The sequence below is a fragment of the Carya illinoinensis genome, chromosome 5 (assembly GCF_018687715.1).
Source record: "Carya illinoinensis cultivar Pawnee chromosome 5, C.illinoinensisPawnee_v1, whole genome shotgun sequence".
In the NCBI taxonomy this organism is placed as follows: domain Eukaryota; kingdom Viridiplantae; phylum Streptophyta; class Magnoliopsida; order Fagales; family Juglandaceae; genus Carya; species Carya illinoinensis.
The window spans coordinates 16,468,695-16,492,808 of NC_056756.1; the positions used below are offsets into that span (position 1 = coordinate 16,468,695).

General features: G+C 37.1%; 3 protein-coding genes and 1 non-coding gene across 5 annotated transcripts; 2 read left to right on the plus strand and 2 right to left on the minus strand.

Moving 5' to 3' along the window:
• Nucleotides 1–1,270: 1,270 nt before the first annotated feature.
• LOC122309213 (protein PHYTOCHROME KINASE SUBSTRATE 1-like) lies at nt 1,271–3,254 on the plus strand. Of its 2 annotated transcripts, none has more exons than XM_043122604.1 (2): nt 1,271–1,465; nt 1,614–3,254. In XM_043122604.1, exon 2 carries the CDS (start codon nt 1,646–1,648, stop codon nt 3,131–3,133), a length of 1,488 nt encoding a protein of 495 aa, XP_042978538.1. In that variant the 5' UTR covers nt 1,271–1,465; nt 1,614–1,645; the 3' UTR covers nt 3,134–3,254. The 2 variants fall into 2 exon arrangements, with proteins under 2 accessions (XP_042978538.1, XP_042978539.1); XM_043122605.1 differs by having other exon boundaries at nt 1,668–3,254.
• A 7,330-nt stretch (nt 3,255–10,584) lies between these two features.
• On the minus strand, nt 10,585–13,630 carry LOC122311617 (sphinganine C4-monooxygenase 1-like). Its single transcript, XM_043126228.1, has 2 exons — nt 13,090–13,630; nt 10,585–11,380 (listed from the first exon to the last, which is right to left on the minus strand). Exons 1-2 carry the CDS (start codon nt 13,309–13,311, stop codon nt 10,826–10,828), a joined length of 777 nt encoding a protein of 258 aa, XP_042982162.1. The 5' UTR covers nt 13,312–13,630; the 3' UTR covers nt 10,585–10,825.
• Nucleotides 13,631–19,849: 6,219 nt separating this feature from the next.
• On the plus strand, nt 19,850–19,933 carry TRNAL-CAA. The gene has a single exon. It is a non-coding gene; the product is annotated as a tRNA-Leu (tRNA).
• A 51-nt stretch (nt 19,934–19,984) lies between these two features.
• Nucleotides 19,985–23,678, minus strand: LOC122309238 (origin of replication complex subunit 6-like). The gene is made up of 10 exons (XM_043122634.1): nt 23,269–23,678; nt 23,106–23,152; nt 22,911–23,015; nt 22,719–22,799; nt 22,353–22,464; nt 22,178–22,240; nt 21,987–22,074; nt 21,822–21,892; nt 20,589–20,685; nt 19,985–20,480 (listed from the first exon to the last, which is right to left on the minus strand). The coding sequence occupies exons 1-10, from the start codon at nt 23,386–23,388 to the stop codon at nt 20,401–20,403; spliced, it is 864 nt and encodes a 287-aa protein (XP_042978568.1). The 5' UTR covers nt 23,389–23,678; the 3' UTR covers nt 19,985–20,400.
• Between the last annotated feature and the right edge of the window lie 436 nt (nt 23,679–24,114).

Genomic DNA, 24,114 nt, shown 5'->3' on the forward strand with positions numbered 1-24,114 from the left:
TCAAATAGTTATTACAGTTTGTTGCGACATAATTTATAAATTAACATAGTTTGTTGCGGTACATACGTTAGATTTAAAAGATAATTTTATTGTAAAGTAGATTTAACGTCGCATCATATGGAATCATGTCAAGATTTATATATTTAGTTTTGTAAAGTTTCTGTGGTTGTAGTACATGCATCATAATTTATACGATGTTCGAAGTAGGGCTATACACCAATGGGTTTAGCGTCGGTTTTGGCACCAAGTCGAGACACTACTGATGTCTGCCCTGAGTCTATTAAACCGGCTGAAACCGAGGGTTTGAGGAGAGAAACCGATCATATTGGTCTCGATGTGCGTTGGTGCGGTATTCGGTCTATCGTCGGCTTTTTCTGTGAAGGAGGAGGAACTAAGGAAGAAGGAAGAAGCGTCCTGCCGTAGTTTGCCATGGAAGAAGAAAAAAGTTGCAGAGATTGAGAGCCGAGAGGAAGAAGATGACGCGGGGAAGAAGAAGAAGAGGGGTTGGGGGGGGGGGGGGGGGGGGGGGGGGGGTTGGGGGGGGGGTTATTAACTCATCTTCTATTATATTTTCTTTTAACATCCAGGCTCTAAATGACGTCGTTTCATTTATTTAAGTGAAACGGCGCCCTTTTATATACATATATTCTAAAAAAATATATAAATAGACCGGCTCAATCGGTTCAGCAGTGTCTAGAGGTTTAAACCGGCACCAAACCGTTGATGTAGGTTTTCCTTCAATTCCCCTCGCCCACCAACTAGTTCTTTGTCAGTTCCAGCCAGTTCCATGCTCCGGTGGTCAGTCTGATCAGTTCACGACTAGTTTGGTCGGTTCTTATACACCCCTAGTTCAAAGCTCTTTTTATTAAAACTTAACTCGGTTTAGTATATTTTTTAAAAAAGTTCTATAATTACACTCTTTGGAAGGGCTAATCCATATTTCAAGATTACTAATCATAACTTAAAAGAAACTTGAAAAAAAAATTTCTTGTCCCGTTAAATATGAGTAATTTTACATACAATCATAAAGTGCACAAACGCCTCGTAATCATTTTGAAAAAAAGTGCAGTTTACTATTAAAATTTTAATTTTTTTTTCATATAGGTCTCATATTTTATTCATTTTTTTCAAAGTGATTACGTAACAGTTACACAATTCACAATTGTAAATATATTTTATGTTTAAATATTACAAATTTGTTCATATGGCCTTGGGCCTACCTTATTATCATTTTTCATGCTCCACTTGCCTACTTATAGAACTAGTTCTCAATGAGCTGAGCAGATAGCTGTGACCCTCTGAATTCAAACTCCAATATTCTTCTTTCCAGTGCTTTTCCCAGCAACTGATTTCAGCTTTTGATTGCAGAAGAACAGCTCTACTTCAGGTTGGGTTTCTCCGGCTAGGCATCGGATCGACCTTTGCGGCTTCTTTCGTGTCCAAGCTGTATTCGTATCCCAAGGAGGTACTTCCCTCTATATTTTCCCTAGCTCTAGAGTCAAAACTCGTATCTTCTGTTCCAAATTTCTTAGTATTGGGTACTTCTCATTTTTCCAACATCTTTCGAACTCTTGTGCAGTCATTTTCTATTGTTATTTGGTTTTTTCATGCAGAAATATTTTCTTTAGGAATAAAAAGAACTGCCATGGCTGTTGTTACCTTATCAGCTTGCAATACCAGCCTCTCGCAAACTCTCTCCTCCGGAAACAACAGCAACCTCCGCGACGCCTCTTTTTCTTCATATCTGAACGGCACAGAGGAATCCTTTGTTCGTAAATTTGCCGCCGAGTCAAGTGGGAACCTCATACCCATCATGAGCACTGAAGAGCAGAGAACTCACGTGGGAAGGATAAAGAAGGAGGATGAAGAAATTGGAGTGTTTGGTGCCGAGAAGTACTTCAAAGGAGGAATGGACGAGGATAGTCCAAGAACTGCCAGCATGAGTGCAAGGAAATATCTGTACAAGAACGATGAACGAATTGATATAGACCCCAAGAAGTACAGAATTCAATCAGGAACTCCGAGTGTTCAGTCTGAATCAAGTTGGAACAGCCAAAGCTTGTTACTACAGAACGGTGTAAGAAATCCTTCGAAGGGTAATACGAACAAGGCACGTGGAAAGAAGATACTTGCAGGTCTTGGTTGCCCTTGTTCCGATAAAGAGTCTGTCGAAATTAAAGAACATGGTACTGGTGAAATCAGCTCCAACAAAAGTGCTACTTCGAATGGACTCGAAGGCAAAGTAAACACAAGAGAGCCTAAGAAAACTAAACCTTGCCTGGAGTATAAGGACAAGGAAGAAATGCACTGCCCAAAAACGGAAAAGTTGGGAGCTGGGTTGAACAGAGAAAACTGTTTTGCCTTCCCAAGTTTAAATTCCGGGACGGCAATTCAGACCAACAAATTGCAATTTCAAGAACAGGAAGAAGAACAACCGCGAAAGTCGATCGATGTGTTTGGCTCCCCTGTAATGGGAAGGAGAAACAAGTCTTTAGGCATTGAGAGGAGGCTAACGATGTTGTCTTGGGATGCCACTCCAAGAATGGAAGAAATCGAGTTTTCTTTACCATCGCGGAGAACCTACAATGATACCGACAGTGATGCAAGTTCAGACTTATTTGAGATAGAGAGCATCGCAGGCAAATCCAACCCATTTCGTGCAAGGCAGACAATAGATGCTGCGTCAGGCTGTGTCACCCCCACAACTTGTTATGCACCAAGCGAAGCAAGCATAGAGTGGAGTGTAGTCACTGCCAGTGCTGCAGATTTCTCAGTGATGTCAGACTGTGAAGAGCCAAGGTCAAGAACCACGACAAGTCCAAGAAAACTGGACGTTTCTGCAATTCCTTATGGCAAAACTAAATCTAATAAAGTTATGCAGCGGCGCCGTTCTGGCATTTTGTTGGGTTGTAAGAGTCAAAAAGCTGTGAATGTTGCAGAAGATCATGCCTACAGACCGAATGAGAAGGCAGATGTTTACCCACAAACCCGTCACAGGTCAGATTCCTTCATTCCTGTGACAAGGTTTCCATCTGAGATTAGGTCGGCCAGTTTCAATTCCAAGCCAGGGCAACATGCCTTCGCCACGCACTCACTCCCCCGGTCGCAATCACCTCGCATTCCAGATCTTTAATTTGTGTATTCAGTGACCTAGATTTCATTGATGAAGTACGCCTTTATTATATATTCTGTACTGTGTACAATATAAAGTTTATCTCGCAATATGTGACATTCATGTCAGGAGTTCCAAATTACATCTTTTTATGATCAAGATATTGTCTGTGATTATTCAAAAAGAATAAGAAGTGCATCAAGGCTTTAGGGCCACCGCAAAAGACCACAGGATATATTCCTCTCCCTTCATCTATTTTTATGTTTGAGTGCCTTTTCTTTCTCCCTTTTTAGTTTGCTTATTAGAGCCGCCTATGTTTGCTAAAATTTGAATTATTTGTGTAAAAAAGACCCACATTAGATTGGAAAAATTTAAAACATTTTACATTTTTTGCTACAGTCATTGACTAAAGATGGAAGACCACTTTCATTCAGCAAAAATTAAAATATTATTTTCTCACTCCAACCAAAGTCGGGGGATATGGGAACTTACTAGACGTTGGAAATAAACTGACCCTCTCCGTTTCATTAATCCCGAACTCTCTCTCTCTCTCTCTCTCTCTCTCTCTCTCTCTCTCTCTTCGCATAGACGGTGCCCCTCCAAGACCCATGGCTGCGCCCGTCCACTCCCATGGCTATGCCCCTCCACTCTTTCTTTGTCACTCCCACTCATGATCTGTGAGTTTTCTCAAATTATTTTTTTTTAGGCTCTCAGTTTTTCTTGGTTTCATGTCTATCGATTTCGCTGTTACTATACTTTAGTGTCTATCAATTTCTCAATTGTTACTATACTTCAACACGGATGTAGAAGTGAGATTGACAATTAGGGTTTTTGATTTTGGATTTTTTGATTGTGTGATTGACAGTTAGGGTTTGCTTGATAACTCTGTTTTTCGACGATTGGAACTTGGAAGTCCTATTAGTCTACTTGATAACTCTATTTTACGTCTCCATGATAACTCTGCTTGATTTTCTATCTCATTGAAAAATCAATGTATTCCTAAACACATAGCGAGGTTCCTTCTAGCTTTCTTAAAAGAAACTTATTTTTATCCTTTATTTATTGCCATTGGGTTTTATTTAAAGTGACATCAGTTTTCATAAAAACACCGTGTAGAAACTTGCAGGACTCACACTAGAATCTTGTCTTGACACATGAGAAAAACTCAATAATAGCTTTCATTGGTTCTTATACTAGTCTATTATAAGGAATTATTTTGGAACTAATGGCTTAATTAGGTGCTTGTAGCACTTCATGAGACGTAGGTGGAAGACATCTAGCTTGTACTAGAAGGATATGTATTCTAGCTTGAAATGGATTTGTAGAAATATTGTCTTTTTTTGTATAATTCTTTTGCTTCTTGTTGACGAATTGCCTGTTCTAAACACTTTTTATTCTTGCTCTATACACTGTAATTTTTTATATCTCTTTGCCTAAGGACTTATGCCTTTTTTTTTTTACAATTCTTCTATGCACAGTCATCTCATGTAGACGTTGTGCAGTCGGTTGATTTAGCGTCATGCCACGTTAGCTAAAATGGAAAAAAAAAAAAAACAGAAAACAAAGGGGATTTGTGGGTTTGCTGCCGAAGGGAATGATGAGGTGCTAACTCAGAATAACAATGTGTGAGAAAGAATAAGACATCTCTGGATCTAAAAAAGTTTCATTTTTTCTTTCTCGCTTCTCTCTCTCACTTTCTTGCTACCCAAACAACCAAACGAATGCTACAGTCTCTCTTGTTCTCCTTTTCTCTTGCTTTTTTTTATTTATATCTCTAGCTTGGTGTCCTTCTCTTGCCTCATCTCTAGTCCAAAACGCCTATAGTACCCCGAAGAAAGTGATATAAAGAGAAAAATGGAGCTTTTACAGGGAGGTATATATATTTTTAGCTTTTTCTTTGTCTCGGATTTGTAATGGGAGGTCGTTGCTCCAAGTTGTTGCTCTGCTTTTGGCCGTTGAATACCAATCTCAATGACTCCTCCAATATTGGTAAGATTTTCTTGCTTTCTGGATTTCCAAAAAAAATAAGATTGCTCATTTGGATTTCTATGAATTTTCAGGCTTTATTTTTGACGCTGTCGAGAGGGAAGGGGGTGTGGCGTGAATTACAAATAGAGGAGAGGGGGAAAATGTAAAACGCTGCGTTTTTATTTTTTGCCATATCAACAGTGGGCCAGCCGTTTACCTGCTGCTTGAGGGCAGGCGACTGCAAATAGAGTTTTCACTTTTTTTAATAGTTATTATTCATTGGTTTTGAATGATAAAGATAGAGGCTCTGCATTATTGTGATGAACTTTCTTCTTATTAAAAAAAAGAAAAAGAAACAGATAAACTCTAGATGCAAAAGAAATATTAAAAAAATATTTTTTGTGTGTGTGTAGAAGTCAATAAGAATAAAATAGTTAAAGTCAACCTGTATGATTTTGTTGCCTATTTTTTGCTGACTCTTTTAGTCAGTTTGGCTTACTGTTTTGACTATCTCCCCTACTTACTTACTGACAGTTGACTTTATTACTTGCTGACTATTTTATGAATGGTGGATTCACACTTATTCGACGATTCCTTTTTTACCACACTCTTGCAAAGTGGTGGAGAATGTATTAATAACCCCACCATGGCTTGTTTCTTGCATGATAATGTTGAGGCTGAGGTTGAAGTGACACAACCCAAAGGGCAAGTAAGGGCATGAACTAAACTATCCCAACGGGGTGTGTCCTTCACCATGGAGGAAGATAATCTTTTTGTATCAGGGTGGCTCAACATTATTATAGACGCTATTAGGGGGATAGATCAAAAGTCCACCCAATTGTGGATAAGAATCCATGATTATTTCAAGACTTATAAAAAACCTAAATGGCCTAAACGTTCTATGAGGTCGTTGACTAATTGATGGTCAACTATCCAAAAAGTCACAAACAAGTTTTGTAGTTAGTTGGCCCAAATCGAATCAATGCATCTAAGCGGTACCAATGGACAAGACAATGTATGTTTCTAATTATCATAAATTTGGATTGTAATATGTATTAATATTTTTATGAGTAGTGCTTAGATTGAGAAGGTAAAGGTATTGTACCGATCAACACAAAAAGGCAACGAGAATTTGGGTCATTGTTGAAACATATTGAGGCACTAACCAAAGTGGCAAGTGCATATGAATAATTTTCCAACAAAGAAAAAGACAGGCTACTCTACCGTTCTAGCTACCAATGCCACTGATGTAGAGGTTTGTGAGAACATATCTATCAATTTGGAGAGGCCACTAGACAATAAATCTGGAAAAGAAAGAAAAATGAAACACAAAGAATCTCCACCTAGTCAGTTTGATGAAAAGTTAAGTAACATGGAAAGTGATAGGAGGATAATGATGATTGAGGGATGGGAGGCGGCAAGCCGGGCTGATAGGGATAGGGCTGATATAATGGAACTTAAGAAGAAGAAGATGGAGATGAAAATCATGAATTTGAATATTGATAATATGAATGTGGTGCAGCGAGAATACTTCAAATCACTTCAAATGGAGATCCTAGAGAAATATAGGAATGAATTGAATAAAATGTAGTAGTTGGAGTTGCTGTTTTGCACACCTGGTATATATTGTTCATTTTAAAAATATTTGATAGTTTTTGTTTTTGGTTAATATACCGAAGAGTTGATGGTTTTGCTCACCTAGAAATCAGTACTTTTTGTAAATTTTGAAATTAATATTGCTTAATTATGTGTTTTGCAGTATTGTGGCTTTCGGATTTTGTTGCTGAATTTTTATGGAAGATTATTTTTTGGAACTCCATGATAGATTTCTTTCTTTTTTTGGTTTAACATAGAAGATTTATGGAGGTTTTTGGTTTAGCATAGTAGATTTGTGTAACAACTTATGTGGATGTATTTGGTCTTTTTGTAACTGCTGTTATGTATAATCTGGGGGTTTCTTTTTGTGCTGCTATACGTGGTATGTTGTTAGACATGAACACTAGTATGTTGTTAGACATGGTAATTGAAATGTTGGAAGTGCATATTTATGTAAGTGTTTTTTGTAATTAAAATGGTGTTGGAAGTGCAGATTTCTTGTAGGTGTTTATGTAGGTGTTTTATAATTAAGAAGGTATTTCCTTATAGGTATTTATGTAGGTGCAGATTTTTTATTGACATGAATTCTCATATGTTGCTAGATATTTAGTAATTAAGAAATTTAGATAGAATTTTATATGAGTTTAATCTCACTTTTTGGTTATTAGGATTAAATGATCTTTGAAAGTATGATTTTTTTAATATTAATTTAATTATAATTTAATTATTAATAATATTAAATTGGTAGAATTATAAAATGTTATAAAAATAATTTTTTTAAAAAAATATTAATTTAATAATATTTTTTTTATTATATAGAGAATAAATGGTTAATTCAATATAGAGATTAAATTTAGATGAAATAGATAAATAAAAAAAAAATATTGATATTGACTAAATTTAAAAATAAATTTAATCAATCTTCATTGAAGATGCTCTTACTCTATATCTTAAAACTTTGCAGAAAAAACTAATTTTACTAAGCCACAACACGACATATCTTGAAATTATTAAGAAATGCATTATCTGAATGCATATGTTTGTTGCAAACATCTAGGTGTGTAGACGTTTCCTGCCTTATCCTGGCATGTAAAGTCGCTTTCAGAGTGCTTCCTCTTTCCAGGCATGTTAATACATCAGCAAAACTAGGTTTTTTGTTTTATTACCTTTGTGGATCTAAACGTGAGGATTAAAGACTCCATTTTCACCCCCTTTGCAAGTGCAACTAACCTGGACTTTAAATAGCTCAAGTGCTGCTGTCAAACCTTTTGTCAATATGTTCTGTCAACCAATCAGCAACAGGAATCATTGGAGAGCTCCAGGACTTTTTCTCACTTTTTTATCACTTCCTTTGAATGGCACATTTTTTTTAGCATTTGAAACGTCTGCTGAAAATGGTATTCAGCAACTGTGAAGTGACTGACACAAAAACTAACAATAATGAAAAACTTAGTCAGTAGAGCAAAATTTAGGTTGATCTTACCCTTCACAATCCTGATCAGGAATAAATTCATATATAGAAGTTGCATATAAAAATTCTTACCTTATTGTAGTTTGTGTAACCTCTGCTTCGCCATTAAGCTGCACTTCACCTTGTTTCTTTTCTGTTCTGCACCAATGTAGGTATCTATCACAAATCGCATACATGCTTACCAGAGGGCTCACAAGACAAAAGCTCGTGCCCCTGAAGAAGGTCAAATTGCGGGCTATATGTGTTGTTTAAACTTAAAAAGTGTATCGTAAAAGTAGCACTTTCAGACCAGCTGTTTGATGATGAATTCTCAATTTTCAAGAAAGGAATGTCGGTTTGAGAACAAAAGAAAATAAGATTGTGCAACACAAGGAATGTCCTGTAAAATGACACCCTCAGGCCTCAGCTACTGGCTATACTTAACACATACATACTGAACAAATACCTGCTGCTCCAATCAATTCCATAACAACCTTATAAATGAAGTGGTCCATGTTCATATCGATATTCCACCGCCAGTGACTTGTCCGGTACATCGGCTTCAGTGTGGTCTATTCTCATATCATTTTCCCCTTTAAATGTGACCATTTTCAGTCCCTATTGAGTAGATGCTGCTTTCTTTTTGATAATCATGGGGTACATTCTGAATTCTCTTACAATCACCGTATTGAGAGTAATGTTTACCAAGAAAATGAAGAACCACTAGCAGATAAATGACAGGGGGCAGCCCTGTGCATGATGGGGTCCAGAAATAATACTCGAAAATAAAAAGCAAATGAGCCATTAAGGATATAAAACTATACAAAAGACAACCACCCATTTCCACATAACTTATTGCTGGGGTAGACCACTTTGTGGGGAATACAATGCGGAGAATAATCTGAGGTCAGAAATTATCCAGAATCTACAGTGTTAAAATAATGTGAGATGGAGAATTGTTCTGGAGCAATAAATAGAGTATGTGTCTTATGTTTTGAATGCTATATCTCACACGTTTTGAATATATATATATATATATTCTGAATCTGCTATAAAATTTGGACTGGTAACTGGTAATCCTAGAGGATATTGATCTTATTAGAGCATTGACATTGATTTATTTATATGCGAATACAAAATCAATTATTTTGGAGATTGCCTTCGCCATTTAAGAAAAACTCTCACATTGAATTATACATTTTTTAGTCAAAATAATAATAAAATATTATTTTTTATTATTAATTTTTTTCCTAAAATTATTTTTTATAGATATTTTACAATTAGCACCCACTGCTTAAGATCTGTGAAGGAGACTGGAAAGAGAGAAAAAATTAATCCCGTTGGTGGAGAGAGTGAGAGGAGAGAAAAAAAAAATAATAAATTAGTATTTGTAGAGGGAACAGTGCATCTGCAAGATGTATTAAAATATTTAGATATGCATAATTCAAGGCAGTCAATTTAATGGTCTAGTTATGCAAATATGTGTTTGTATTTATATATAGATAAACCAATGTCAACGCTCTTTAAGATATACATTACTGTGTAAGATGCGAAATATGATTCGTTCATGTGTTGGACCACTGCGCAATATGGCGTTTAATGATCTTCAATTAGGTCATTAATGCTGTAAATGGAGGGAAGATGAGACACCATGAAAAAGCATAAAAAATGAGGCCTTCTTATTTTCAAGATATTCACGGAGCAAGAAATTAAACTGTTTCTGATAAAAATATGATTGATACCGGGATGGCTCTTACTCTAACTTCCAATAAATTCATTTCTACATAATTCATTTCTTCTTCATCTTCTTCATGATTGCCTTGCACTATTTTGATTGTTCTTAAGTGATTGTCAGGATCCCACCCCTCCCCCTCTTGTAGCCTAATTGATACTCAAAGCTGTTTGTTTTTAAAACAAAGTTTTTTATGAAACAAATTTCTCCATGAGAACAATAACACTAGGTTTGATGCATACTCCATAATTCTATTTCGAGGGGCAAAAATCTAGTCAAAGTCACGAATTGTTATCCCAGCATCTCTGAGAGTTTCATAATGTAGCTTACCTGGAATCTCTACTCTCTACTCCAGTTGCATTGTGATGAACAAGGAGTAATATGTTTATCCATGTATCTCAGGGGACCCAGGGAAATATACTGGAAGGATTAACAATGAATTAAGGTTCCAGGTTCCAACACATACTTCAGAAAACCAAAACAGTTTCTCCAAAAAGAACAGAGCTTGTTTTATCATGTCAACTTATAATCAAATCTTGCCAATAAAAATGCATCCCATGAATCATACCGTTTCACATATTAAAGGTCAATAGTCAATACAGTCATGATCTTGATTCCAAGTCAGTCGTTTACTCGACTAAGAAGCACGCGTACCATGGAGGACAAGAAAGATTTTGAAACCAAGTGTGAGCATGCAGGCGTCTCACCCTCATAATAGGTTATGGATGCCAAAAAACCACCTAAACCATAGGCATTGAAAACCAAAATGGGACGAGGCCACTAAAGGAGTGTCAATCTTTACATGGGTACACAGGTCCTTGTATTCAAAACAAAATTTTAAAACTTATTCTAACAAAAAGCAATGGAACTATAAAGCAACAATATATGTATATACAAATCATCAAAGCAGTGTGGCCTTTAAGGGTGAAAAATATCAGTACAATGACGAAAAATTATCTATCAACAATTAATCATCCTTGTAGCCTTTAGTAGGCCGTGCTTCAAATCCGCCAGCTTCTCTCGTCTCTAACGAGTAAGGCATATAGGTTCCAAGAATTCTATCCCACAGTACAAAGAATGGTTGTGAAAAGTTGTACTTGCTGCCATAAAGCTGATGGTGGACATCATGATAAGCAGTGTTGTTTTGGAAGAACACATGAAAGAGATTCCCGGGAAGCCATAGTCCGCAATGATCATCTACCGTTTTTATGGTGGCAAAGGAGAAGAAGAAGATCGAGGCTCGAGGAGACATACCAGAGAGAAGAAAAGATAAGGCGCCACCAATTGTGTCAAGGAGAAGCCCCTCCAGTGGATGATTGTACAGAGCTCCAAATGCATAGGGCACAACTAGACGATGATGTTGAGAATGAATATGCTTATACAAGAACTTGCTGTGATGCATGTATCTATGCATAAAGTATTGCCAGGTATCCAAGACCAACATGGCAGTTACGAACTGTCCAGCTAAAACAATAAAGGAAGACTGTGGAACTGCAGCAGTCCCATCTCCATCTCCTGTCACCTACACAATAACATTTGTACATTAACTATTGATAGCATGGTCTAAGCATAATTACCGTATTCAACAAATCAGCCGGAATTTGTGCACCATTCGATGCTGGAACCAAATACTAGCAGAACATTCATCGATGTCAGAGGAAAACAAAGACAAGAAAAAGAAAATGACAAAACAGCTTACAATACAACTGAAGAACAGGCTTGGGAAAAAAAAAAAAAACAGGTGTAAGTAAACAGAAATTCCACACAAGCAACAGTCATATGAGCATACCTTCTTCACCAATCAAATAGCCAAGGCCAAGTTATTTGATCTACACTTTTTAACCAAAGCTAAATGCAGTAGCTCTGCAAGATGATGATGGTCACAATCACCATCTTCCTCACCAAAGTTGATATCAAAATCATAAAAATTTTAGCACGGTCAATATTTCCCAATTACTTTGCACTACTTCAAGGTAGAAACTCGTTCTCCAATTCAATTAATAACATTAAATTAGTATATTTTCAGTCATATATCATATAGTATAGATACAAGCGATGCACAACCCCTTATTCATTTGTTACTTTGTAATCTAAAAGTTATACAGAATAATTCTGGAGGTTAGTTCAATATGAGGGCATCACCTGAGTGGCAACCAGGCCTCAAAAAGACCATCAAATCTTATAGGATGAGCCATAAGAAAATTTTTAGCCTAACTAGACATAACTAGACCAAGTATAATTCATATGACCTCATGTTATAAACAGTAACTCACATAACCACTTCCTTACATGTACCTGGCTATACCCAGCTACCCACCATACATCATGAGTTTACCCAATCAGTCAATCGTGTCAAATAGAAGAACTGCAGCTGAACTATCCATTATGAATACTTCTAAATCCACTCATATTACAAAGTAAATTTCACCGCAACCAACTTATGGGAGATGTTTAAAATAGAAAAGCACAGAAGTGCATGGCCAGAGCGATATTGACTAATTCTTTTGTGTCTATTGCTTCCTGACCCAGGGAAACCATGTTGAAAATATTGAGTTCCAAAATTGGAAGAGGCCCCAAAGTATAAGTATTGGGGAATTCCCCTATGCACAAATCCATAAAGTTGTAAAAGTTCACTTGAAAAAAGAGTAGAACAGCGTAAACATTCAAGAAAAGTAGAAATTGACAAGAAGAAAAAGACTAAATCATGGACTGAGCTTGTGGAAAAAATAACTCTATGACCAAAGGTTATACTCAAGATAGACATGGAAACAAGCTAAAGATTCTTATAATCATCAGATGTTAAACGATAAGAATAAGATACCACTACTACATCCGATCAAACATTACAATCAAGGATTCTGTATACTCAAGATTTTAGTAATAAATGCTGTTCATTAACAAGGGCAGTGAAAATATCACAGTACAAAATAATCACAGTAAAAACATAAATAACAAAGGGAGTGCCATTTCTAGATGTGCCCAATTTTCTTGTACAGAAGCAACTACCTAATAGTAATGTCCGAAACCAAAGTATCCAAATTTTCTATCCCAAAAAGACACTGAATACAGAAAAAGAATAAATACCTGAATTCTTAAGATAATTACCCGACTGAACTGAAAAGTCTCATCTATAAACCCTTTGGCCTAATTGACCCAAAACTCATTCCAAAAATTAAAGGTCAGGACTCAATTCAGAGACAAAAAAAATCCAACCTTTCTCAATACACTTACCTTGAACAAAATGATTGCAACAATAGCCTGGATAGTCTGTTGAAGAAGGACCCCTTTGATGACAGTACCCTTGGACACCAAGTTCTTATCGTCCTCGTCTTTCTTCGAGTGCAACCGATAATTCTCAAAAGATCCCAACAAAGCATACATCCCAGAATACACCCAATACACCACAATTGGGGCAAAAGTGCCCAACAATTCGTCGGAAATCGCAAAACCCATATTTGAGAACGTGGAGAAGTGTTAGACAGTGAGCGCCAAACGTGAGATTTGCATGAGAATCGAAACGCCTCCCACTTTCCCTCCCGCCCTCCCAAATCAGAAAATCATGAGTCAAATTAAGAAAAGAATAATGGGCACAAGAGCTATAAGGGGAAAGTGTGGAACCTCGCGGTCTACGTTAGACTTTGTTATTGTAAACGAGAGTATTCTCGAAGGTGATTAGTCGGCAGATAACTTTGCATGTATATCCGTATATATAATAAGGATTGGCGATGGAATTCAATTCACTTAGGGTTCCGAAAAGAAGACGAAGACCGTTTTATGAGCATGGAGGCCCCTCAAAAAAATCCACCTGTGTCGTTGACTGCCGTTTCCTTCGGATTTCGTGAAGGGAATGACTTGGTGTGCTCGAATTTACATTGAATTCTATAAACTCGATACGTGGCGATTTAAAAGACGACTAAAATGCGGGACCCGACATCAATGAAGGATTTCATTTGGCGGAGACCGACTTTTGATGGAGACTAGCAAGTTGGGGTTTTGTGGGAAAATGATATAAAGTTACAAAGCGACGCCGGTTTTGTCCTGGCTGACTTATCGCTACGTTCCTCCCCGATGGGTTGACGGGACCGAGGAGACACGGGTAAACAAAGTTGTGCGCGGAGTGCGGACCACGTCCATGTAAGCGTAGCATGCGTCATTAAGCACACGTGGACAAAACAAATGCCCTGCATGACGACCAATTTTGGTGGTTGCTTCGAATAATATCATCGACTTTGTACATTTGAAAAAGAGAAACGGTAGTCGAGTGGTAAAGTGTGTAAATATTATATAATTATTTTGAAAAATAATAAAATTTATTATTAAATTTTTTATATAAATTTTGTATTTATTTATTTTTTTTAAAAGTGATTATGTGTGTTTATATATTCACAATTCTAATTATTATTTCTCAAATAATAAAATAGAGAAAAAATAAATAAATATAATGATAAAAATAATGAGAAGTTAATTTACACGCAATTTTTTTTCACTAAAACTCTGCTAAATTTTTAGAGAGACGTGAATGCTCTAAACAAGAAATAAGAACTAATTTATACTCCATCAAGATTCATAGTTTATACAAATACACTAGAGACAAAGTTCATGAGATCAGAGTACCTACGCTTGGATGTGGTATAAAATTTAGTTTTATACATTTCAATCTCATATTGTCACATAAAAATTGTACTTTTTTTTTTTTTGGAAAACTACATGAAGCAAGATTATTTTTTATGTTCTATGTTTTCATAATAAACAGCTAATTGTCATATTTTGATGGGAGGGCATACACTCCGAAGATAAATTCAATTCACGACGTCAATCTTAAGATCTTGGACAATCTATAGTGCCTAAAATTCGCATAACAGATTGAAAGTGAGGAATGAATGATTCTTGACCCACGTTGATGATTCAGGCTTTAATACGATGCTCTTTATGTTCATATATATATAAAATAATAAATAAGCGAATAAAAATAATTAAATAAAAATACAGAGATTTACGTAATTCAGCATAATATATACGTCTACAGGTTGTTTATGGGCGAAATTTACTTAATGAATGATTTCACAATCTCTCATGACCTCACATATCTCACAATACAATTGAGTAATTTAGAGAATATTCTTTGGAATCATTGTGTGTGTGGTGGAGTTTGCATATAGGGAGCTTCTATGGAGAGAGCTTAGATAATCTGTCAGATTTGTGGGGGATCTCTTATTTATAGAGGTTTATTTCTTTAGAGTGATTGAATCTTACTTTGTGAAATTTTTTCCTTTTAGAAGTCTGAGTCTCTTTTCTTTTAGAAGTCTGAGTTTCTTCTTGGCTTTATCTCTTACCTTGATCTTCAGCCTTATCTCGAGGCTAAATTATAGGCTATTAATTTGATCACCATAGATGCAAGCGATTCTTAATTGTGATTTACTAGATCAGAAGGCCTTGTGAATCTTCAAGTCAATAATCGGCATAATAAATTTTAAAAATTGGCCTCTGGTTTCCTGTTTGGTCTCTAGTTTTCTATTTGTTTTGTGCCAAGCGGTAAAGAGCTCAGCTTGGAGAGATAGGCAGGAAAAGCGCTCGACCACATTAGTTGCAAGCACGGAGCTCCTTTTTGGAGGGAAATGTAATCGACAGCATCGTGTGTGAGAGTGGAGCTCTGCTTTGGCAGGATGTGTACTCGGCTGCATTAAGTGTGAGAGTGGAGCTCAACTCTAGTGGGAGACATACTCAACCGTATTAGGTGTGAGTGCGGAATTCGATTTTGAGTTTGTTTATTTGTATGGATGTTTGTTTGAAAGATTGTTTATTTTCAGCAAAAAGTACATATTTCCATGATTGGTTTTTGTGTATATTTTCATACTCGTTTTTGCTATTGTTGGTAATAGTGGATTTTCTGCCCCTTGGTGTAAATTGATGTTAGTGTTCTTGTTTTGTTGTTGGTGTTTTCAGTAGTAACCTTTGCTTAAGTGGTTAGAAAACCCATCGACTTCCTGGGTCCACATTAGGTGGTTGTCGAGCCCGTCGACCATTCCCGAAGGAAACCCACGCGAGGCGGTAGTGGAGCTTGGTGGCCTATTCCAGAAGGTAACCCACTAGCGACAATTGTGGCGTAAGTATTGTCACTCAACATTTGTTGGAGAAAGCATTGTGTGAGAATCGTCGAGTCTATTGACTTACACGCCCATTTCATCACCGTGAGTCTCTAGGGTCGACTTTAGTGTTTGAGGTCGCGAAATCTTTTGATGTCCACGTACATTCCAACATGAGTCTTTGAACTTGACTTTTTTGTTTAAAAAGTGGAGTCATGGGATCTTTTAACCTCCACGCCTATTCTACCGCAAGTTTTTGGACTTGACTTTGATGTTTAAAAAGGGGGGTCATGGGGTCTTTTGACCTCCACGCTCATTCCACTACAAGTTTTTGGACTTGACTTTAGTGTTTTAAGGGTTGTTGTTCACCGCGAGTCTAGGAACTAGACTTTGGTGTGGCCGTTGTTCACCTCGAGTTTAGAGACTCAACTTTGGTAGGGTTGTTGTTCACTGCTAGTCTAGGGACTCGACTTTGGTGGGGTTGTTCACTACTAGTCTAAAGACTCAACTTTGATGTTTGAGGGCCGTTGTTCATCGCGAGTTTGGGGACTCAACTTTAGTAGGGCCTTTGGCGCTATTATGGCGTGAGATGAAGTTTGCCCGTCTTGAGAGGTTTTAACCAAAAACCAAGGTAAATGTAATACAAATTAGAAGTTTGAGATTTGAAAACATGGGCTATTTTGTTAGAGCGTGATGAAGGCTGGTGACATGGGTGATGCTCGCGGGTAGCCATGTTTCAGTATTGGTGGAGGTCTGAGGTACCCGCGATACCAAACAATCCATTCAAATGAAGAAAGATTAAAATGGCTGAGGGGTGGTAGCCGGTATTCTGTTCTAGGCAAGCGATTTCCCACGAAGCATATTCTCGAAGTGTGTAGCCATTCGGATTCTTGTGGAATTTCAAGGAGTTTTGATGGGAAAAATCTCCAAAAATGAAATTTGTTAATAAAAATAAAATTAAAATAGCAAGTTCGGGAGAGACAAACCAAAGCTATTTAGCCATTTCTTTCAAGTCATTCTTGACTGAGATTGTTTGCTTTAGTGGTTTTTTTTTTTTTTTGGCATAATGGAAGTTGTTCATCCCTGAATATTATTTTCTATCTTCTTCTTCTTCTTTTTTTGTTTGTTTGTTTTGTTTGTTTTTTTTTTTTTTTTTTTTTTTTTTTTTTTTTTTGTGAATTGTAACTTCTAGTTGATTATAACTAGTGATCAAATTTTACCGCCATCTTTACTTGCCACAATTAATTGTTGCCATGTGTCATTGTGCCATGGGTAGTAAACTGCTTGAGGAGATTATTGCTTGCCACAAGGCGGTTCATGTTGGTCGCCATAGCTTTGAGAGTTGTTGCTTGCCATGAGGGTGGCGAGTTGGTGCATGTCAATTGCCACAACTTGGTTGCCATGAGGGGATGAGGAGCTTCGGGGTGTGAAAACTTGGTTGAGGAGCATGACAGTGATGGCTAGGAGCTCCTATGGCGTGTAGTAGTCTCTTAACCCATGGCAAGGAGGGTTTGCAATTAGCGAAGTTTCTGTGGTTGAAGACAACCTTGATGGCAATAGAGCACACCAACGAGTTGGGCGGCAGCCGCTGGGGGCCTCATTGGTTCACGACGATGAGTAATTGTCAAGAAAAGCTTTCATAGCCAAGAGCCAAGGGTTGTGTGAGTCTTACGACATTGTCCTATGGTGATAGTTGTGCGGAGCTTTACTGTAGATCCAACTGGTGGGTGAGGATTACCATAAAGCGACAAATAGCATTGGAGGGTCACTGTGTTGCCGTGGATGGCACCACGAGCTGGCAATTGGGCTAGGTTGGTGAGCACAATGTGGTGTCGGCGTCGAGCGGCTCTTACCGTTAGCTTTGGTGATGGTGGTGAGGGGTGACAGCAAGCACAACCTTTGTGGTTAGGGACCTTTTTGCCTGTGACTGAAAACTCCAGCGAGCAAGGTGGTGGCCAATGTCTAGACCTTCAAGGTGCACAAGGACATGCATCCTTTGCTTGTGGCACTATGCCTTACGTGGTTGGCTTCCAAGATCGAGGAACTAACCTGCCGACGACAAAAATCACTAACGGTCTGGGTGATGGTTGTTGGTGGCTTCTACAGCTCATGGACACCGATGTGTGGGCCTCTAGATCCTCTTCTCTCTACCCAGATTAAGCAAGGCGTGCACGACACGCCGATGTAATGAGAGACCGGTGGAGGGCTCTGCCATTATGTCACCTCCACCATGCGGGGTGGCTAGTACCAAACCTTGTCGCACTATGGCGTTGGCGGCTACAAGTCTTGCGATCTCCACAATTGAAAAAAAAAACAAATGGGTGCATGCCGTGCACCTATTATGCACACTGTGCACAATGCATCTGTCACGTGCACAGTAGATGCCATGCATTCCACTAGTTTAATCTCTATTTTTTTAACATCACGTGTGGCCTGGAAGCATAGTGTATGTCTGCTGCACACACTCCCCTTCTTTTTCCTTCTTTTTGTAGAAAAGTATTAATGAAATAAAAAATAATAATAGGAAAATAGTTAATTTGGGGAAACTTATCTGGCTCCTAGAAATAATCTCATGAGCCGTGGAATTCTCCTACACCCATTTCTAGTGTTAAGAATAAAAAATCGATCCCACAGACAGCTCCAACTGTTAATACTTAAAATTTGCATAACAAACTGGAAGGGAAGAATGAATGATTCCCGGCCCACATTAGTGATTCGGACTTTAATACGATACTCTTCGCATTCATCTATATAATAAATAATAAACAAGCGAATAAAAATAAATGAAGAGAGACCTATAGATTTACATAGTTCGGCATAATGCCTACATCCACAGATTGTTTGGGGGTGAAATCCACTATAATGAGTGATTTTATAATCTTTCATGATCTCACATATCTCACAATACAATGGAGTAATATAGGAAACATTATTTCGAATCATTGTGTGTGTGGTTAGGTTTGCACATAGGGAGCTTCTGTGGAGATAGTTTAGATAGTTTGTCATATTTGTGAGGGATCTCTTCTTTATATAAAGATTTATTTCTTTATAGTGATTGAATTTAATTTGCCTTATGAAACATTTTTCTTTTAGAAGTCTAGGGTTTGGGTGTTGAGAAGTGTTAAAGTACGTTGTGAATAGTAATGAAAAATTAGGTGAAAAGTAATAATGGAATATTGAATAGTAGTAAAAAGTAATAAATAGTAATTAAAAATAGGTGAAAAGTAATAATAAAGTAATGAATAGTAATGGAGTATGTTGAGAAGTGTTGAGGTATCCTCAACACCCAAACTAAAATAGAGCTTCTTGGCTTTATCCCTTAGTTTGATATTCGGCCTTATCTCGAGACTAAATTATAGGCTACTAGTTCAACCCCTACACTGACATTCCAATTCATCTGAGCATATATTTTTCAAATGGTCTGTATGGAAAATGCTTGGGAGCCTGCTGATAGCTCCAATTGGGGGATACCGCTAGCTTTTTTATTTTTTTTACTTAATGATTAAGTGTTTTTTAATAATGTTGTGAATTTCTTTTTAAAAAAAATTTAAAAATGTTAATACATGTAAAAAAAGAAAAAGCTAAAAAAATAAACATATAATACAACTAGCGGTAGCTCCTAACACCAGCAGTAATTGTAGCACTACCCAGTCTGTATTTACAATTTTTCTTAACATCATCTTGACAAACTGTACAAATTAGCTGTTTTTTCAAACTCATTCATTAAGTTATTAACTCATCACCATAACTCGTTCTAATTTGTGTTGACATTTTTCACCTGATTTATAAGAGATATACCATGCTTGGGGGAGAAAGAGAGGGATTTGTGTCCGGTTTCATTATTCGCTCATTAGGGTGGCCTCGCTCCGAAGTATAGATTTAAAAGTCTTCTCCAGAAGGTCACGGGCGTCAGGATGGCCGAGTGGTCTAAGGCGCCAGACTCAAGTTCTGGTCCTCGAGAGAGGGCGTGGGTTCAAATCCCACTTCTGACAGATCATTTTAACTTTTTTGATTGTTTTGGAAAGTACTCATACATAAATAAGTGCAACTTGTCAATAAATTCCTTCCACGATAACAAGGGAATCTTTACATGTCACAGCTTACTTGACATAGCTAGCACCTATGTAAACCACTACAGAGGTGTCCGAAGCTTTTAAGGGGGTATTCAAATATGTGACACAGGAGAGCATTCGGAAACATTTTTTAAAATAAAAAAGAAACTGATCTTAATGTAGACAATTATGATCGCCGCTCTGTACAAAATGAGTTGTTTCAATAATGCATGCTAGTCAATTCCTTTCATGGTCCATACAGCACGTGAAAACCAATTATATGCATAATGAACCCGACCAACAAGACTCGACACCCTTGAGGCGATAACAATGACCAAAAATTGGAAATGTATTTATCCTTGATTCCCATGTGAATTTCCAGCCCCGTATGACTAGACTTTCGTCTCTTACAAAGCCTCCAACTTTGGTGTCTCTGCAACTTCCTTTGTAAAATTGAGGCAGGTTTGCTTGGACCGCTTGCATGTAACTGGAAAATGTAAGTAGATAACGTTAGTGTGGGTGACTCTTGATGTGGGATGTGGCACTGTGGAAATGGAGAAGGAATTTCATTTTGATAGGGATATGTTTTTAGAACCTTTTGCCTTGTTTTGGTTATTAGATGCTACGACAGAAGATTTCCACTCCTCATAAGCATGTTTTTCCATTCGTTTGCGCTTCTTGTAACTTGACAACTGCAAGTGCATCACATCGATTTCATTTGATGGTACGTAATGTGAATTTCAGGAGTTTGGGTTAATTTAAAAGAAAGTAAACTGAACTGGAACAGTAAATAATCCTCAAGTTTAACAGAACACTTCACATCATAGTATCAAATACCTTCAGATATCAAGGCAAAATTACCATGCAATAAATAGGAATGTAAAATGACAAACTCAAGGAATGGGCGATGAGTGGTATGAGCTATCAGGTAGTAATAAGATTTGCAGTAATTCACCATCACCTATTTTCTATCTGGACTTTTACTTACAAGTACAAGCTCAAATCAGAAGTAAAAACTGTGACATTGCCAAGAAAAACTATCTTGGTAATACAGCAAAATTAGTGTTCCGTTTGGACTAAGCACTATCGATTCATATTCATATCCTCTGACTTATCCATTGATTCAACACGTTACAAATCAACTCAGGACACCACTAATCTTCTAGAACCAGATCCTAAGTATATGCCATAACAATCTATTGAGTTAGAACCTACCACTGGAAACATGTTATGCTCTGTCTTTTTACGAGTATTGGAAACATGTTATGCTCTTATGGTTCAAAGGTTTGACCAAATCAGTCTCCACCATAATGATAAGTGCGAACTAATCTGAAGTTCACAATTTTGATATAAGACAGGAAGATAAGCAAATCTGTAAGAGTCTGCGAAACTAAACAAAACTTTGCCAACTTGAAGCGGATGAAAACAAGCCTTAATCATCTCTTTAAAGATATATAAATTAAAGTTTGCAGACTCTAAAGATGGGTAACCTATAGACCTAGATAATGTAATCTCTAGTGTTAGAAAACTGAAGCAAAAGGAAAAACATTACATCCATATCAAATATCATAACGAGTTCAAGAAGTCAACATGTGAACTGATGTAGCAATCCCAAGATTAATGGCCCAAATATTATCAGAGTTTGAGAGGACAGGTGATAACAATGCATTGGAAGTTCACAAGAGTGACATCTTTTATTTTTTTTATGGATAAAAGAAATTTTGTTAATAAAATTATAAATAAGCATAGCCCAAGTACACTAGACATATACAAGAGAGCCTTTTACTTGACAAGAACTAAATAACAATTTGAGATTCCATTACAGTACCTCTGGTTCATCATCAGATAAATATCCACCATCCTCAATTTTCCTTTTTTCAGGTAACATATCCAAAAGCTCTGCATGGTAATCAAGAAACAAATTGCTTAGCAATATTGAGTTGATCAAGTATTGACACTACAAAGTGACAATCTAAGCACTTAAGAGACATACCTCGGTTTCCCTTTACATCTCTGGCATCTTTCTTTTCCTTTGCAACTCCAAAAACATCGTGGCATAAGTTCTTCATGGAAGTAGAAACCTGCAGTGGTAAACCATAATCAATGTCTAACAATATTACAAGTAAAAGAATGAAAACTATAGTGGGCCACACAACAATGTGCATGGTGGGAAGGCTCCCTTACATTAGAGAATTCAGGTTCAGATGCACCACAGAGCTCAATCAACTTAAGCTTGTCTACCTTGAGCTGTAAAACAAGCAGTAAATAATTTCGTAAATTGCTCAAAAAGAACAGAAGGCAACTAATTTCCCTGCCTATGTATGGTGAGAGAGACAAAGAGGGATCATAAATGAGGTACCTTATGCTTTTTGGCACACAAATAAAATGCCACTGCAGTAAATAAGGGGCGAGTGAAGTCAGCACTTGCATGCCGAGAAGCCGGCAATGAAGCCAGAAACCGTTCCTTAAAACTGGAAAGCAAACATGTTAGCAATTGGTCACATACAAGCATTTACAAAAATTGTACAGGGATTATTGACAATAAACTTTCACCATTTCGGATCAAATACTACAAAGTAATCACTAACGTGTGAAACATCTACCAAATTACAATTGCAACAAACTTCATGCTTACAGGAATTTTGTCAAACACGTAGAGACAGCGTATGAACATAAAGAGAAGGAAGTTGGAAACATTGGCAATACAAACGGAAATGGGTCTTACATAGATAAGCCCTTTTTCACAAAAGGAATGAGCCTCACACATCCAAACTGAATCGCCAATTCCTTTACATCGAGGTTGTTCCTGCAACACCACAATTCCAATCGGATCCAATCTAGGCCCCATTCCCACCAATACATTACAGCAAAATAAAAAAAAAAAACTTAAAAAGTAAAAAGAGGAAGAAACACCCACTTGACGCCAAGACCGTTCTGCAACGAATTGAAAGACCTGTTATAAGCCTTCTCCGACATCCCACTCTGCCTTATAGCAATTTGCCGATCAAATAAAACTCCCAATCTATAATTATTATATCCAATCATAAAACAACTATAACATCAACAAAAAGATCAAATAAAGTTTTAATCGAGTAAGCAATAATATCGGTACCTAGTCGCTGAGATTTCTAAGCAAATTATAGCTTTGCAAACCTCTCCCTACAAATAACAACCCAATGTCATTTACCCATTTTTTACTTGTTATTTTTAAGCAACAAAATGGATTTAAATAAAGATAGTACCGATAATAACACAAAGACTGAAGTGAAACTTACGACACCGATAATGGAGGAGTCGAACCGGACATCGCAGAGTCGACGGAACTCCGCCGCCTTCCGAATCAAGTGCTTGGACTCCGACAGACCCAGCTTCTTCGCTATGCCAGAGAGATCCATATTCAACTGGGCGATCGGGGGGTCGGGAAATTGGGAGAGTGGAGATCGAGGAGGTTAATGCATGTGAAATGAAATAAGAGAGCGGGCTTCGACTTTGGCCATGAAAAGATAAACGACTGTCTGAGATGGCGGGAACGGGTTTTGGTTTTCAATTCTTGGGAAATGACGAAATGATTTCCGCGGGAATAATTTGATCCGAATTTCCCTCAACTTACCATATTTACCGAAAAGAAAAGCAAAGATTCTTCGAAAAAAGCTAATACCTTTGGTTTTGTAGGACACCGCATGATGCTGTTCTAAAAGTATTAAACTTTTACAACTTAATGAATGATCACTAAACAATGCCAATGCTTAGATTATGAGCTGATTTGGATAATAAGTTGAGTTAAAATGAGTTAAAATAAAAGTTGAATAAAATATTATTTTTTAATATTATTATTATTTTAAAATTTAAAAAAATTAAATTATTTATTAAATTTTATATTAAAATTTAAAAAAATTGTAATAATTAGACGAGATGAATTTAGTAAACAAATGCAGCCTAATACTTTGGAAATGGCCTGATTATCATGATATGGTCGATATTGACCACACATGACCTTCATTACAACTCGAAGTACTGGATTTTTGCAAAACGCCTGGAGTCTTGGACGAATGGTACGAATATCATGAGTTCTCCACAATAAATTTTGTAAGAGAGAATGAATTTCTGAAATACTTTTCATT